Genomic DNA, 13,303 nt, shown 5'->3' on the forward strand with positions numbered 1-13,303 from the left:
AGCAGCCAGGCCCAGAGCCTGGAGCCCAGAGCCCAGGTGAGCTGGTGGAGGTGTCCCTGTGCTGGCACCCGGCTGTCCTGGGGAACAGCAGCCCCTGTGAGGCAGCAGGAGTGGCCAAATGGCTGCTCCCAGCTCTTCTCCATCCCAGGCAGTGGCACGGTGAAACTGAATCTGGAAAGAAAACCTCTCCCTATTTCCCAGCCAGGGCAGGTCGGGTAAGGTGAGAGGCAGCTCCCTCCCGGTGCAGAGCTGGGGGTGAGCAGCTCCTAGGCTGGCTGCAGCCCCCTCCCCTGCTGCTGGGAGGGGTCTCTCCTGCGGAGCAGCAGGGAGGCCCTGGGGACCAGCCCACATTCCTGCAGGCTCCTGGAGCTGTCCGTGTACACCCTCTGGGGAAAGGTGCTGATGATCTCATAGTCCGAGTTTCCAGCCCTAGGAAAGAACAGCACAGTCTTCTCCTACTGATGGGACTCCCCAAGGTTCTGACTGATCCAGCTGTGGTTATGCAAGAGCAGAAAGAGGGAAGGGCTTCCAGCCCAAACTGCAGCCAGCACACAGCTGTGCTGGGAGGAAGGAGGCTCCTGCTTCCCCCCAGCACTGAGCTCACCCTGGGCTCACACTAGGCCAGGCAGCAGGAGTGGGGACAGCAGAGGGGGCCCTCAGCCCTCTGGAGCTGTCCCCAGCAGGCTGAGGGAGCCCTTGGGCAGCGTTGGATGTTTTGGGACGCTGCTGGCTGAGCCAGGCCAAGGCTGCAGCTCAGCCTCCAGCACCTTGGGAAGGGTGGCACCAGCTGGGAGAGTGCTGGAAGGAGGCAAAGGCAGTCTGGGCCTGGATCTGATGGCAATTTGGGGAGGACAGAAGAAGTTTTTCTCTGTTGCTGTGTGACAAAGGTGGGTATGAAATGCTCTGAGCTTCTCAACACCTGCTGCCTGCAGAGTGCCAGGTGGGCACGGGGCTGTGACCCAGCTGGGGCCCATGTTTGGAGCTCCAGGACCTGAGGAAGCCCTTCCTGGGGTCCTGCAGAGTCAGGCAGGGAGGGGAGGGAGGGCTGGGCTACCTGAGGGGGGCGAGGAGCTGGCGCAGGTCCCCGATGGTGTCCGTGAGCAGCATCCTCAGCTCGTACGTCTGCTCCCCGCTCTCGGACCTGACGCGCAGCCTGCAGAACTCAGGAGCTCCAGCCTCCCCTGCTGGCTTCCCCCTGGGGCCAGAGAGCCCTGTCAGCCCAGGAGGGAGCTCCCCTCAGCAGGCACAGCCTCCTTGGCCGGACCAGGGGACGGAGTTTGGTGTTTGGGAATGTCCTTGAGGTGAACGAGGCTCTGTCTGACCACGGGCACCCAGACCTGCCCAGTGCCCAAACTGTGCTGAGCTTCCCCTGAAGGTGCCTTCAGGAGGGTTATGGGCCTTTTTTAGCTCTCTCATTTTAAACCAGGGCTGTCTGGTAAGTACTTTGCCCTAGTTCTTTGATTAAAAATAATCAGCTTGGGGTTTTTTTTCATTAGTTATTTGGGTCTTGGCTTGCCAGAAGATTGAGTGGAAAAGTGCTGCTAGTGAGACCTCCCACCATCAGTTTCCTGGGGGTTCTCCATTTAATATGACTGCAAAGAGCTCCTTCAATGGTTACAAACTCTTAGGCCTTGGCTTGCTGTTGGGAAAACTTTCACAGAAATAAGTGGCATTTTGAACAACAGAAGCTTTTTGTTAGAGATGTAAAATATGGCATGTTTGCCATGACAAATCCAGTGGTTTTCCCAAAGGACCAAACTTGGCCTTTTGTCTCTTTCTAAGGTCTAAAAGGGGAAAGTCCATTCCTCAGCTGAACTCCCTGAACTAAACCTACAGTGATGAAGTGGGAGGAAGAGGAGATCCTGCCAGGGCAGGGCTGTACCTGTACCTCTCCAGGGCAGCCAGCCCAGGTGTTTCCACCAGCATTTCCTCGCTGCTCTGCTGCCCATCAGAGCCCTGCAACCAAAGCAGGGGAGTGTCAGCACTGCTGGGCTGCAGGGAGAGCAGCCAGGGTGGGCACAGCCACCAGCCAAGCCCCACGTGTGCCCTGGGGAGCCTCTCTGGGAGGTTCCACGGGGCTCAGAGGGGCCCAGCGAGGGCTGTGGGTGCTGTGCAGGGGGCTGAGCCCGGAGCATCACCCCTGCTCCCCTCCTGGGTGTCTGGGGAGCCCCCTGGTACCTGTGGAGCTGCTCCCTGGGCACTGCCCACGCTCCCTCTGTGCTTCAGGGGCTGGCAGAGCTCCTGGGGAAGCTGCTCTGAGGAGCCTCTGGCACCTGGAGAGCAGAGGGGAGAGTGTCTGTGTGTGACCCTCGTGCCAAAGGTTTTGGCTCCAGAAGAGGCAGATTTGGGGAAAGGAGAGAGCAGCAGCCGACAGGGAGAGCTCTCAGCACCCCAGCCAGGCCCAGAGCAGCTCTTGGGCTCCTCCCTTGAGGTTGTCCCCAAATTAAATGTTTGGTTGTGAGCATCAGCAGTGAGAGCTGTGCAGGGCACACACAGCAGGCAGGGAGCTCTGCTGTGGAAAACTGGGGCTACCCCATCCTTACAGCCTTGGGCATTGTTCACCTTGTGAGGGTGAATTTGAAGGTGTCCATTCCTTTCTGCTGGGACAATTCTTTATTTTGCTGCTTGGATAAAGGGGATGTTCAGCTTTAGCCTGAGCACAGCTGTAGGGAAGCAGGCAGTGGTTCTCATGAGGGATACCTCTGGTGGGTTATTTAGTGATGCACCCACAGCCACACTGATTTCTGTTCCTGGCTGTTGGACTTCCACGCCCTGTCAGATATTGCTGACACAGACTGCAAGTGCCTAGAAGCAAAATGAGGAATCTGTGGCCTTTGATGCCCCATATTCTGTTGTGAAAGCCTGAAGAGAAACTGTCCCATATTAGGTGCAGTTACGGTAAATTTGGCCTGATGATATCTACATTTTTGGAATGACTTGTTGAGAGGAGTGGTGTTTGCAAGCAGCTCTCCCCCAGGCCTGCAGGGTTACCTCAGCATCCTCTGATGTGGTCAAGCTGGAAAGGAGCTTGGCCTTTCAGAAAGGCACAGGGCAGATATGTTCTGGGAACCCTGCTGAATTTTTAATATTTTATTACTTGTCACATCTCATTCTTAAGCAGGATTGATGCTGAGAGGATCCTGTGTGTGCTGCTGGCTCCCAGCCCCTGACCAGAAGGGTTGAGACCTTCACATTCCCCTCCCACCACCTGCACTGCCCTGGCAAGGTTTAAGAATCCTCCTCCTCAAGACTGAGCAGCGTTTTGGAGGCAGCTTTGAGATTTTACCTGGGATCCTGGAGGTTTCCTGCACTCTGCTGGATTCTGAAGTTCCCACCACCTGGCCAAGGCCAGGAAAGCTCCCTGGAAGGTCTGGCTTCTGGAACACCACATCCCTCCTGTCAGTGACCTGTAAGCAAATCTGAGTGTTGCATCTGTGCCCAACGAGCCAGGGCCATGGCAAGCAGCAGCTGTGAACCCAAAGCAAGGATGGTTCCAGGGACCCCAGCCCCCAGAGCTGTGACTTTCTGCCCCCAGAGCTCCCAGCTGGCCTGACCTTGTCCTGCTCAGGCAGTTGTGCCCTGGTTTCTCGGTGGCACAGGGAGAGCCCAGCCTCTGGCTGTGCCTGCTGACGTTGCAGGTGCACTCCAAGACCCACATCTGAGTCCTCCGAGGCTCTCTGCCTGCAAATGCGGCTTTGGCTCCTCGCCATTTCTGAGAAATCAAAAACTGGGGCCCAAGAGAACCTCAGGTGGCCAAATCCATTTAAACTGTGGCAAAATAAACTCTCATGACATCCTCTTGAAAAGGCACTTATCAATCTCACGTTAGGAGCTTTTCCAGGGCAACTTTGGAGAACTTTCTTCCCCCTCCTTTTTGGTGATGCAGCTCTTAACTTCCTGCATGTGCTGCCTCTCTGAGAGCCTGCTGTGCTCTCAGGAGCCTCGTTCAGGGCAGCTTCACTGAGGCACCCTCGAACCCTGGCGCTGAACCCCTTCCTGTAACGGCTGCTGCAGGTGCCCCGAGTGCTCCCCTGGCCCAGACACACCTGCACAGCCCCACAAACCTCAGCCTCCCCTCCTGTGGGGCCCACCCAGCAGAACCCACCGTGCCCAGGAGCTGGGGGTGCCACTTGCCTGCAAGGGGACCCCCTCGGGGTAGCGTGGCTGCAGCTCGGAGGGGAAATAACCATCCAGGATGTCCTGCAGGCATTGCTGAAACAACAGGAGAGATCCTGGTCACACCTGGGGCTGATCTTTCTGCAGGGCAGCTCCTCTTTGTGGTGCTGTGGCCGTGCAGAAAGGTCTGCATCAAAGACACAGAACCTCCCTCTCCAGAAATTACTGCAGGGGACACGAGAGGCTTTTCAGGTGCTGTGGGGATGCAGCTGGGCTCCTCTGCAGGGTTGGGATGAGCTCAGGAGCCCCAACCCCTCTCCTGGGGCTGCAGGACGGCTCTGGCTCCCCTGGCAGAATCCCCCTCCCCTCTCCCGGGGCTGCAGGGCGGCTCTGGCTGCCCTGGCAGAATCCCCCTCCCCTCTCCTGGGGCTCAGTGAGGGCTCCAGGATGGCTCTGGCTGCCCTGGCAGAATCCCCCTCTCCTCTCCCAGGGCTGCAGGATGGTTCTGCTCCCCTGGCAGAATCCCCCTCCTCTCTCCCAGGGCTCCAGGATGGCTCTGGCTCCCTGGCAGAATCCCCCTCCTCTCTCCCAGGGCTTCAGGGCGGCTCTGGCTCCCCTGGCAGAATCCCCCTCCCCTCTCCTGGGGCTGCAGGGTGGCTCTGGCTCCCCTGGCAGAATCCCCCTCCCCTCTCCTGGGGCTCCAGGATGGCTCTGGCTGCCCTGGCAGAATCCCCCTCCCCTCTCTAGGGGCTCCAGAGCGGCTCTGGCTGCCCTGGCAGAATCCCCCTCCCCTCTCCCGGGGCTCCAGGACAGCTCTGGCTCCCTGAGCAGAATCCCCCTCCCCTCTCCCGGGGCTGCAGGGCGGCTCTGGCTGCCCTGGCAGAATCCCCCTCCCCTCTCCCGGGGCTGCAGGGCGGCTCTGGCTCCCCAGCCCGGCCGTACCTGCGTGGCCGGGTGCTGGTAGGGCCGGAAGGCTCCGTGTCCCACCGAGAGCCCGTCCCGGTACAGGGTCAGAGGGAGGGGCTCCGCCCGCCGCAGCCGAGCCCCCCGGGCCGTCTGCTCCACCTGGCAGCTGCCCTCGCCCACCAGGGAGTTCAGGTCCTTGATGCTCTCCAGGAGTAAATCGAAATCAATCTGCTGCTGGGGAACCACGGCCTCACCTGTGTGGAGGGACCAGCGTTAGGGGGGCAGGACATTTTTGTGTCTGTGAGAACCTGAGGTGTGTCTGAGCCCTGACACTGCTGTGCCCTGCCCTTCACACCTGTGCAGAAGGTGCTGCAGCCTCTTGCTGTGGCACAGCCCTGCCAGGGCTGCGTGCTGACCACAGGGGTGCAGAGCTGGGGCTGCAGCTCCAGAGCAGCTCCTGCAGCCCACCCTGGGCTCCCTGATCCCCCCTGAGTGCTGGGCTGCCCTGGGCAGGGTGAGGAGCTGCCCCTGGGCAGGGAGAGGAGCTGCCCCAGCTGGATGAGGCAGATTGGATCAGTGGATCAGGTGCTGAGCAGGTGCCAGTGTCAACAGAGGCAGCGGGGCAGGGACTCTGCCAGGATGTTTGTCTGGGGTTGAGGGTTGTCACGGGGCACGGGAAAGAAGTCAGAAGAGGAAATGAGAGGAAAGGTCTTAGCTGAGTTGAAGTCCTTGGTTGTTCTGCTTTTTTTATGAGCTGCTAAAGGATGATGTGAAAAGGGTCAGTGAGCTGAAACCAAAACTGTTTCTGCTGCTCTCCCTCTGTCTCTCCCCTCCTGCAGCCAAGGGAAGCTCTAGTCTCATACTCTAGTCTCATACTTGCATGGTGGTTAGGAAGCAGCATTGGCTCTGCACTACAAATAATTCCCTTTTTTTCCCTCTGCTACCACTCCCTAAGGAGGCACTGCCACAGCTGCTTGGGCCCCAGAGAGCAGAGCCAGGTCCCAATTAAAGCCTCACAGCGTGGCTGGGAGGAAAGGCAAACAACACTCCCTGATGGAGCCAGGCTCTGTGGGTGAGTTACTACAGCTCCTGTGTACACAAAGCACCTGATCCTGTTTTCCACCCACTCTGTGTCAATGTCACCAGAGCAATCAAGCCTCAAATGTGCAAGGTTTGTGAATTCTGCAGGAAACAGCTGCTCTGAGGCCTCCTCCTCAAGGGCTGAGCCATCAGGCTCTCTGCTCTTTCCCCAGAAGGGTGTACAAAACACAGGAATATAAAATTAATATAAAACACAGGAATATCAAATTAAACCTTCTGCTGAGCTCCTGTTTGACTGCCCCGTGTCTGTGTCCCTGAGAGGGATTGATGGGAAGATCCTGGCCCTGGTTCCCACACTCTGCAGACCCAGACCCCGAGGTTTTGGTGCCCATGCACTGTCCCTGCTGGGAGCGGGGCTGGCGGCTCCCGCCCGGAGTGCCGTGCTTTACCCGGCCTGCAGAGGCTCCCTGCCGGCAGCTCCTCTCCATCCCGGGCCGCTCCCGGCTCCTCCAGCTGCTCCCGGCCCTCTCCGACCCAGATCAGACCGTAGTCACTCAGGAAGCGCTGCGGGAGCAGAGCCAGAGCTCAGAGCCGGGAAAGGCAGCCCGGCAGGGGCACAGAGGGAGCTGAACAGGCTGCTCCTGGGCTCCTGGCCCTGGCAGGCAGACAGACAGACAGACAGATGGAGCAGCTCCATCAGCAGCAGGGAGAGGGAGCAGGAAGGATTTGCAGTGCCAGGAGCATCCCCACAGCCCTGGAATCGGGATGAAGCTGACAGGAGGCAGAGGTGTTGGTGTGGTTAAAACCTCCTCCTGCTCACACCCAGCCTGCTCCTCCTTTCCAGGGGGCTGTGAGGATCAGAGGGGCAGCTTGGCACAGGCCAGAGCAGAGGAGAGCTCAGGGCAAGCAGAGCAGCCTCACCTCCATCTCCCAGACCTGGCTCTGCAGCTGAAGGCACCTCATCTCCAGCTCTGCAGTGCTGGAAGGGTCAGGAGCACCTGCAGAGAGAGGCTGCTGTCCCTGTGAGGGTCCCCAGGGGAGAGCTGGGCATCCCCAGGGCTCAGGGAGCTCCCACCTGTGGGACGGGGCTGGAGGTGACAATCCCCCTGCAGGGTCTGACAGACTGACAGACAATTGTGAGCAGCCCCAGGGGAGAGCTGGGCATCCCCAGGGCTCAGGGAGCTCCCACCCGTGACACATGGGGGCTGGAGGTGACAATTCACCCTGCAGGGTCTGACAGACAGACAGACAAGTGTGAGCAGCCCCAGGGAAGAGCTGGGCATCCCCAGGGCTCAGGGAGCTCCCACCCGTGGGACACGGGGGCTGGAGGTGACAATTCCCCCTGCAGGGTCTGACAGACAGACTGACAGACTGACAGACAGTTGTGAGCAGCCCCAGGGAGGTTCTGTGCTGGTGTCAGAGGTGCTGCTGGCAGCACGGGGTGGAAGCTGCTCAGCCCCTGGGAGGGGCAGGTGTCCCTGCAGCCCTGAGCCCAGGCTGGGTGGCACAGCTCGTGTCTGTGGTTTCACAGCCACGTTTGAGCTCAGACTCAGGAAATGGAGAGCCCAGCACAGCCCTGCCCACAGGGGCCCTGCAGGAAACGGCTGTGGGCTCCAGCTGGGGCTGGGTCCAGGGAGCTGAGCAGGGCAAACTCCCCAGAGCCTCCCTGGAGCGGGGCTCAGCCCACAGCCAGGCTGGGGTGGGCTCCTCTGGGGGCTCCAAGTGGGGTTTGGGCTCCTCTCCTGCTGCTTGAACCCTCTGCTGCTCTCCTGACCATCCTGGGCTGCCCGTGGCTGGCTCAGAAACAGGGCAGGAAATGATGCTCAGCAGCAGAGCAGCAGCCACGGCGTGCAGCTGTGCCCTGGGAACAGGGGAACAGCCCCTCCGTGCAGCTGTGCCCTGGGAACAGGGGAACAGCCCCTCCGTGCAGCTGTGCCCTGGGAACAGCCCCTCTGTGCAGCTGTGCCCTCAGCAAGGAGGCTGCTGGCTCCTGGAGGCTCCAGCTGTGCCCAGGCTGCCCCACTGCCCCGAGCTCTGCAGCTCTCCCACAGCCAGAACGGTTTTTACCTTCTCCTTCCTCAAGAGTTTTTATCTTCTCCTCGAGCTCAGCGATCCTCCTGTCCTGCAGGGGCAGAGCAATGGCCTGGGTCAGTCCTGGGCCAGTCCTGGATCACCTCACAAGCACCTTAATGAGGCTCAGGTGAGGGCTGGGGTAAAGAGAGAGCCCCAGGAGGGGGTGGCCCAGCTCCCACCCTGCCCTGCACCGGGGAGGGGCTGAGCTGGAAACTAAACCAGCATCTCTGCAGCCACTTCTTGAAAACAAACCTCAAACCAAACAAGAAAAGGTATTTGTGCTAAGGCTTTAGAGGGTATTTGTGCTAAGGTTTTAAAGGGTATTTATTTGAAGATTTTAAAGGGTATTTATTTGAAGATTTTAAGGGGTATTTATTCTAGCCAGTGATGCAGAGAGGGCTGCTCCAGGAGGGCTCTGCTGCGTGAGCAGCTGCTGTTTCAGAAAACAAAAGGGGAGAAGCACCACAACAGGAGGGAAAAGATACATTCTGAAGCCAAAGCGCTGCTGATGTTAGTGTCAGGGGGCTGACTTTTACCTTCAGCTGGATTTCTTGGGCTTGTCTCTCTACTTTTTGTTCCAACAGGGAGATTTTTTCTGCCAGAGAGGACACGGGCTCCACGTCAGCGTGGGCCGCACCTGAAAGCACAAACACCCGTGAGCAGGGCTGCTGGTCTGCCACAGCAGGGAGGGCGTTTTGGGCAGAAATCCCTCGATTCCTGCTTGTGTGTGCGAGAGGGGAGCCACAGGAACGGGCCTGGCCTGGGGTGTCGCCAAAACCTGACGGCCCGGAAGGCCCAGACCCCTCAGGGCGTCACCCTCGGTGTTCTTTTGCAGTGTTGTCCCCCCGAGCAGGAGCAGAGGGCGCCTGGCAGGGATTCCCAGGCCCGGGACACAGCCAGGCCTGGCCGGGACACTCACCCCCCGCCGCCATCTTGTTTACGCCCGGTTGCCACGGCGACGCGGGCCCCGCTGCGATTGGCCCGGCGCCGGTCACGTGGCGGGCGCGGCAGTACCGGGGAACTACAATTCCCAGCGTGCACCGCGCGCTCTCTCCCGGGACACCGGCACCGGGACAGGTCCCGTTTCTCACACAGTCCCGTTCCGCACGTACCCATCAGCCTGGCCTGAGGCTCCTCTCGCCTCCCTCAGCTGCTCTCTCGGTCTCTGTTTTCTCACTTGGGGTCTCGCTGATTCCCCCCGCGCCTCTCACCGCCCTGGAGCCTTTCCGGGCTGTCCCCACCCCAGCGCTGCCCCTGTGCTGCTCTCCAGCAGCTCGGTGTCACCTGCTGGAGGTGAGCAGGACAGGCCGATTGTCCCTCCGCTTTCCCCCCTTTGATGGGCGTGCACAGAGCCACAGACGGGTTTCGGCTCCAGGGTCCCCAAAGCCCCTCCCTGGGCAGGGACACCTTCCACTGTCCCAGCTGCTCCAACCCGGCCTTGGGCACGTCCAGGGATGCTGGCTGTGCTCTAGAGACTTTAATTTCTACCTGGCCAAAGAGGAAAACAGAACTAAAGTTGGTGAAGCCTTTGTGCAGAACATCCCCCTGCTCTGGGAGGAAGCTGTCGGGGAGCTCGCCGTGATGCGCTTCAGCAGCACGGACCCAGACAGCAGGTGTGTGCTCTCAGCACGTCCCAGCGCCTTTATTCCCTTCAAACCCCACCAAAACAACCAGATCCCTTGTGTTCCCTGCGCTGCAGGGCGAGGGAGCCCAGGGATCTGCGGAGAGCAGACGGAGCTGGCGGTGAAAGGAAGCGTTTCCTTTCTTTGGGGGCTGTGACTGAAATCCCAAGGGATTTACGCCTTGGCTCCAGCTCCACCTGCAGGGAAGGAGGTTTGCTCCTGCCAGCCCGGGCTGCAGTTTGCCAGTCAGCCCTTGGTGGCTGTGAGCACGGAGAGGTCCCGGGGGAAGCAGAGCCTGAGGAGTTTCAGCCTTTCCTCGAACTTTTTCTTTGGGCACGCACCGTTGCTTCTTTTTACATACTTTCACAAAAACCCCACTTTTTAAAGTTTTTTTGTCTGTTTCTCCACTGCTTCCAGCCGTGTGCTCACCCCTTTACATCCTTTTGTCTTATTTTGCCACTTAGTCTTTAGGCTCTATGCGGTGCCTCCAGAAGAACTGAAAATATCTATAAATCTATAACATGCATTTAATATCGATCTAGAACTGAACATTTCTGTACTCTGCCCCTTATCCCTGCCGTGCCACGGAGTTGCTGCCGTGCCAGGGGATGCAGAGGAGCAGCTCCGCTCCCAGCCACGTTTGGCATCCTGCGCTCACCCCTTGACACCCTTTTATCTTATTTTGCCACTTTGTCTTCAATCTCCATTCAGTGCCTCCAGAAGAACTGAAAATATCTATATATCTGTATAAACACACATCCAACATAACCGAAAATTTCTGTCTTCTGCCCCTTATCGTGCATGGGGGATGCCGAGGAGCCGCCCCGCGGGTCCCACACCGCGTCTGGCGCCTTTTTCCGGCCAGCCCAGGCAGCCCACGCCACCTTCCCCTTTTGGGCAAGGGAGGCGCGATTGGTGCGCGGCGCCCCCGCCGCCTTAAAGGCTCGGGGCGGGCGGGGAAGCGCCACGGGAGGCGCCGGAGCCCCGCGGAGCCCCGGCCATGCAGCGCGCCCGCCTGCTCGCCCTGCTCGCCCTGCTCGCCCTGTGCCTGGTAAGGAGGGGCTGGCTCTGCGGGGCATCCCTGCTTTCTGCTGAAAACCTCGGGGTTTGGGGTTTCTCTGTGCCTTTGAGCGCTGGGATCTCACCCAGGGCTTCGTGCTGTGCTCTGGGAGGTGCAAACGCTTCCACGTGGTGATTTTTTAATGCCTTTCTTCACCTCGAGCCTCTGTAACCCCAGGCAGAGCTTTCCAGCCCGTCCTCCAGCCCCTGTAACCCTGGGCAGAGCTCTGCAGCCCATCTCCCAGCCCCTGTAACCCCAGCAGAACTCTCCAGCCCATCTCCCAGCCCCTGTAACCCCAGCAGGGCTCTCCAGCCCCTGTAACCCCAGCAGAACTCTCCAGCCCACCTTTCAGCCCCTGTAACCCCAGCAGAACTCTCCAGCCCATCTCCCAGCCCCTGTAACCCCAGCAGGGCTCTCCAGCCCATCTCCCAGCCCCTGTAGCCCCAGCAGAACTCTCCAGCCCACCTTCCAGCCCCTGTAACCCCAGCAGGACTCTCCAGCCCCTGTAGCCCCAGCAGAACTCTCCAGCCCACCTTCCAGCCCCTCCTGCAGCGGGGATGCTGAGCTGGAGGGGCACACTCGGCTGTGCTTTCCTCACCTCTCCCCACTGGGGGATATTTCCCTTCCTGCTGGGGGCTCAGTGGATTGAGAGCCACGCTGAGGGACGCTGGGGCTCTCCCGGGTGTTAGGGATGAACCCACCAGCACTTTTGGGGAGCGCTTTGGGGCAGCTTTTGGGATGATCTTTTTTCCCTACAAGGGGCCAGATCAGTCTGTGCTAATTTCCCTCCTGAAGCTCCCCAGAGCTGAGGCCTGCTGCTGCATTTACATTTTGGGATTCCCCCTCCGTGAAGCGGGCAAAGAGAACAAGAGAGTGTCAAAGAGAGCGGAGTTTTGGGCTCTGTTCCTGGTCCTTTCCCATCTCCAGAGGGACCCTGAGGAGGGGTGTGGGACACAGAGCTTCACAGTGGGAAAGGGCCTTGCTTTTCCAGCAGCCAGGGCAGTGTTAGAGAGGGAAGGAGACCGCCCTGAGCTCGCCGCCCCGGCTGTGCTGCCCTCCCACACCGACTGCCCCCTGTTTGCACCCCCGGGCTCGGGGGTCCCTCCTGCCGCTGCCCCTCGCTCCCAGCCCGGGCGTTCCCCACTCCCCACCTCTTCTCCCTCTGCAGGGCTGTGCCCCGACACCTTCTCACCACTTCCTCACAGAGCCGAGCCCGCTCCCCGCCCTCCACTTCCCCCTCGTTTCTGAAAGCCCCGGGTGAGCAGCAGGGCAGCGATTCCAGGGAGAGCTCACTTCCCTCCCTGCCTCGGGACGAGCCCAAAGCCAAGAGCTGGAGTGTGAAGGGGAACCTGCCGAGGGACAGACAGGAGGCTGTTTGTCCTGCCCGGGCTGGGGCAGCGTGAGCACCGGCGAGCCCCCGCTCCTTTTGTCCCCTGGACCATCCTGGGAGGGGTCTCGGGGCTTTCACCGCCTGCCGCTGTTGGGAGGGATGTCTGAAGCTGTTTTCTTTCCCAGTCTCTCTGCCAGGCGAAGGAGGAGACCCCGAAGGAGGCCGTGCCGTCCCCGAAAAATGCTGCCCCGAGCAACGTCACGGCCAGCAGCGGCGTGAGCCCGCCCGGCGCCAGCCCCCCGCTCCTGTGCGCGGCTCTGGGGGTGCTGGCAGCGCTGCTCCCGCACCTGCGCTGAGCCCGAGGGTCCCTGCAGCCCCCCGAGACCCTCCCCAGGACGGCACCGCCGCCGTTCCTGCCGCTCCCCGCGTCCCCCGGCCTCGGAGCCTCGTCCGGCCCCGCGGAGCAATAAACGCGCCGGTGCCGACCCCGCAGGGCTCGTCTCCGCGTTCTCCCGGATCGGTACCGGGGCTGGTGGGGGCCTGGGGGCGCAGCACCGGCCCCGTCCCTGGGCTTCAACCCTCGGGGCCGGGGCCAGGCCCGAGCAGGGCTGGGACCCCCGAGCGAGCATCCCCCGAGGAAGCGGTCCCCGCCTGTCCCCCGGGCGGCCCCGAGCGCGGCTTGGCCGGCGCCTCCCTCCTCGAAGTCCGCGGCCGCGGAGCTGCCTGTGCCCGTGGGCACTAGAGGGCACTGGGATCCCATCCCGGCACCGGCACCGGGGGCCGGGCTGTGGGCACGACAAGGACAAGGACACCGACCCGCCGGGCTGGGCTGGCCCAGACGAGCCGGGCTGTATCTTACACACGTACATAAATACAGTTCGGGGGGAAGAAACACCTGTGGGGAGGGGCCCCGCTGCTCTCCTCTGGCAGTGCCCATGGGATCCTGCACGGACCGTGTTCAGGCCTCCTTGGAGGGAGGTGGGGTGGTCCCCCGGTGATGGAGAGGGTGGGGGCCATCCTCCACACCAGCGGCTGGGGCAGAGGTGCTCGGGAGGCAGCGCGGCTGGGGTCTGAGGCCTCCTGCCCCAGAGTGGGGACGCTGGCAGAGTGTCCCCATCCTGCCCCACGGCACCTCTGCCCCTCACAGCACCTGGA

The 13,303-nt window shown here is 60.9% G+C and overlaps 1 protein-coding gene across 1 annotated transcript; it reads right to left on the bottom strand.

The window, feature by feature from the left end:
- Positions 1 to 266: 266 nt before the first annotated feature.
- UBXN11 (UBX domain protein 11) lies at positions 267 to 10,561 on the bottom strand (the record flags this gene model as incomplete). Its single annotated transcript, XM_084222629.1, has 13 exons — positions 267 to 429; positions 1,055 to 1,195; positions 1,889 to 1,956; positions 2,992 to 3,002; positions 3,287 to 3,407; positions 4,135 to 4,212; positions 5,059 to 5,276; positions 6,513 to 6,627; positions 6,985 to 7,061; positions 8,131 to 8,185; positions 8,673 to 8,773; positions 9,056 to 9,187; positions 10,528 to 10,561. The coding sequence occupies 13 exons, from the start codon at positions 10,559 to 10,561 to the stop codon at positions 267 to 269; spliced, it is 1,314 nt and encodes a 437-aa protein (XP_084078755.1).
- Positions 10,562 to 13,303: the final 2,742 nt, after the last annotated feature.

The sequence above is a fragment of the Fringilla coelebs genome, assembly GCF_963513975.1.
Source record: "Fringilla coelebs genome assembly, chromosome: 28".
In the NCBI taxonomy this organism is placed as follows: Eukaryota; Metazoa; Chordata; class Aves; order Passeriformes; family Fringillidae; genus Fringilla; species Fringilla coelebs.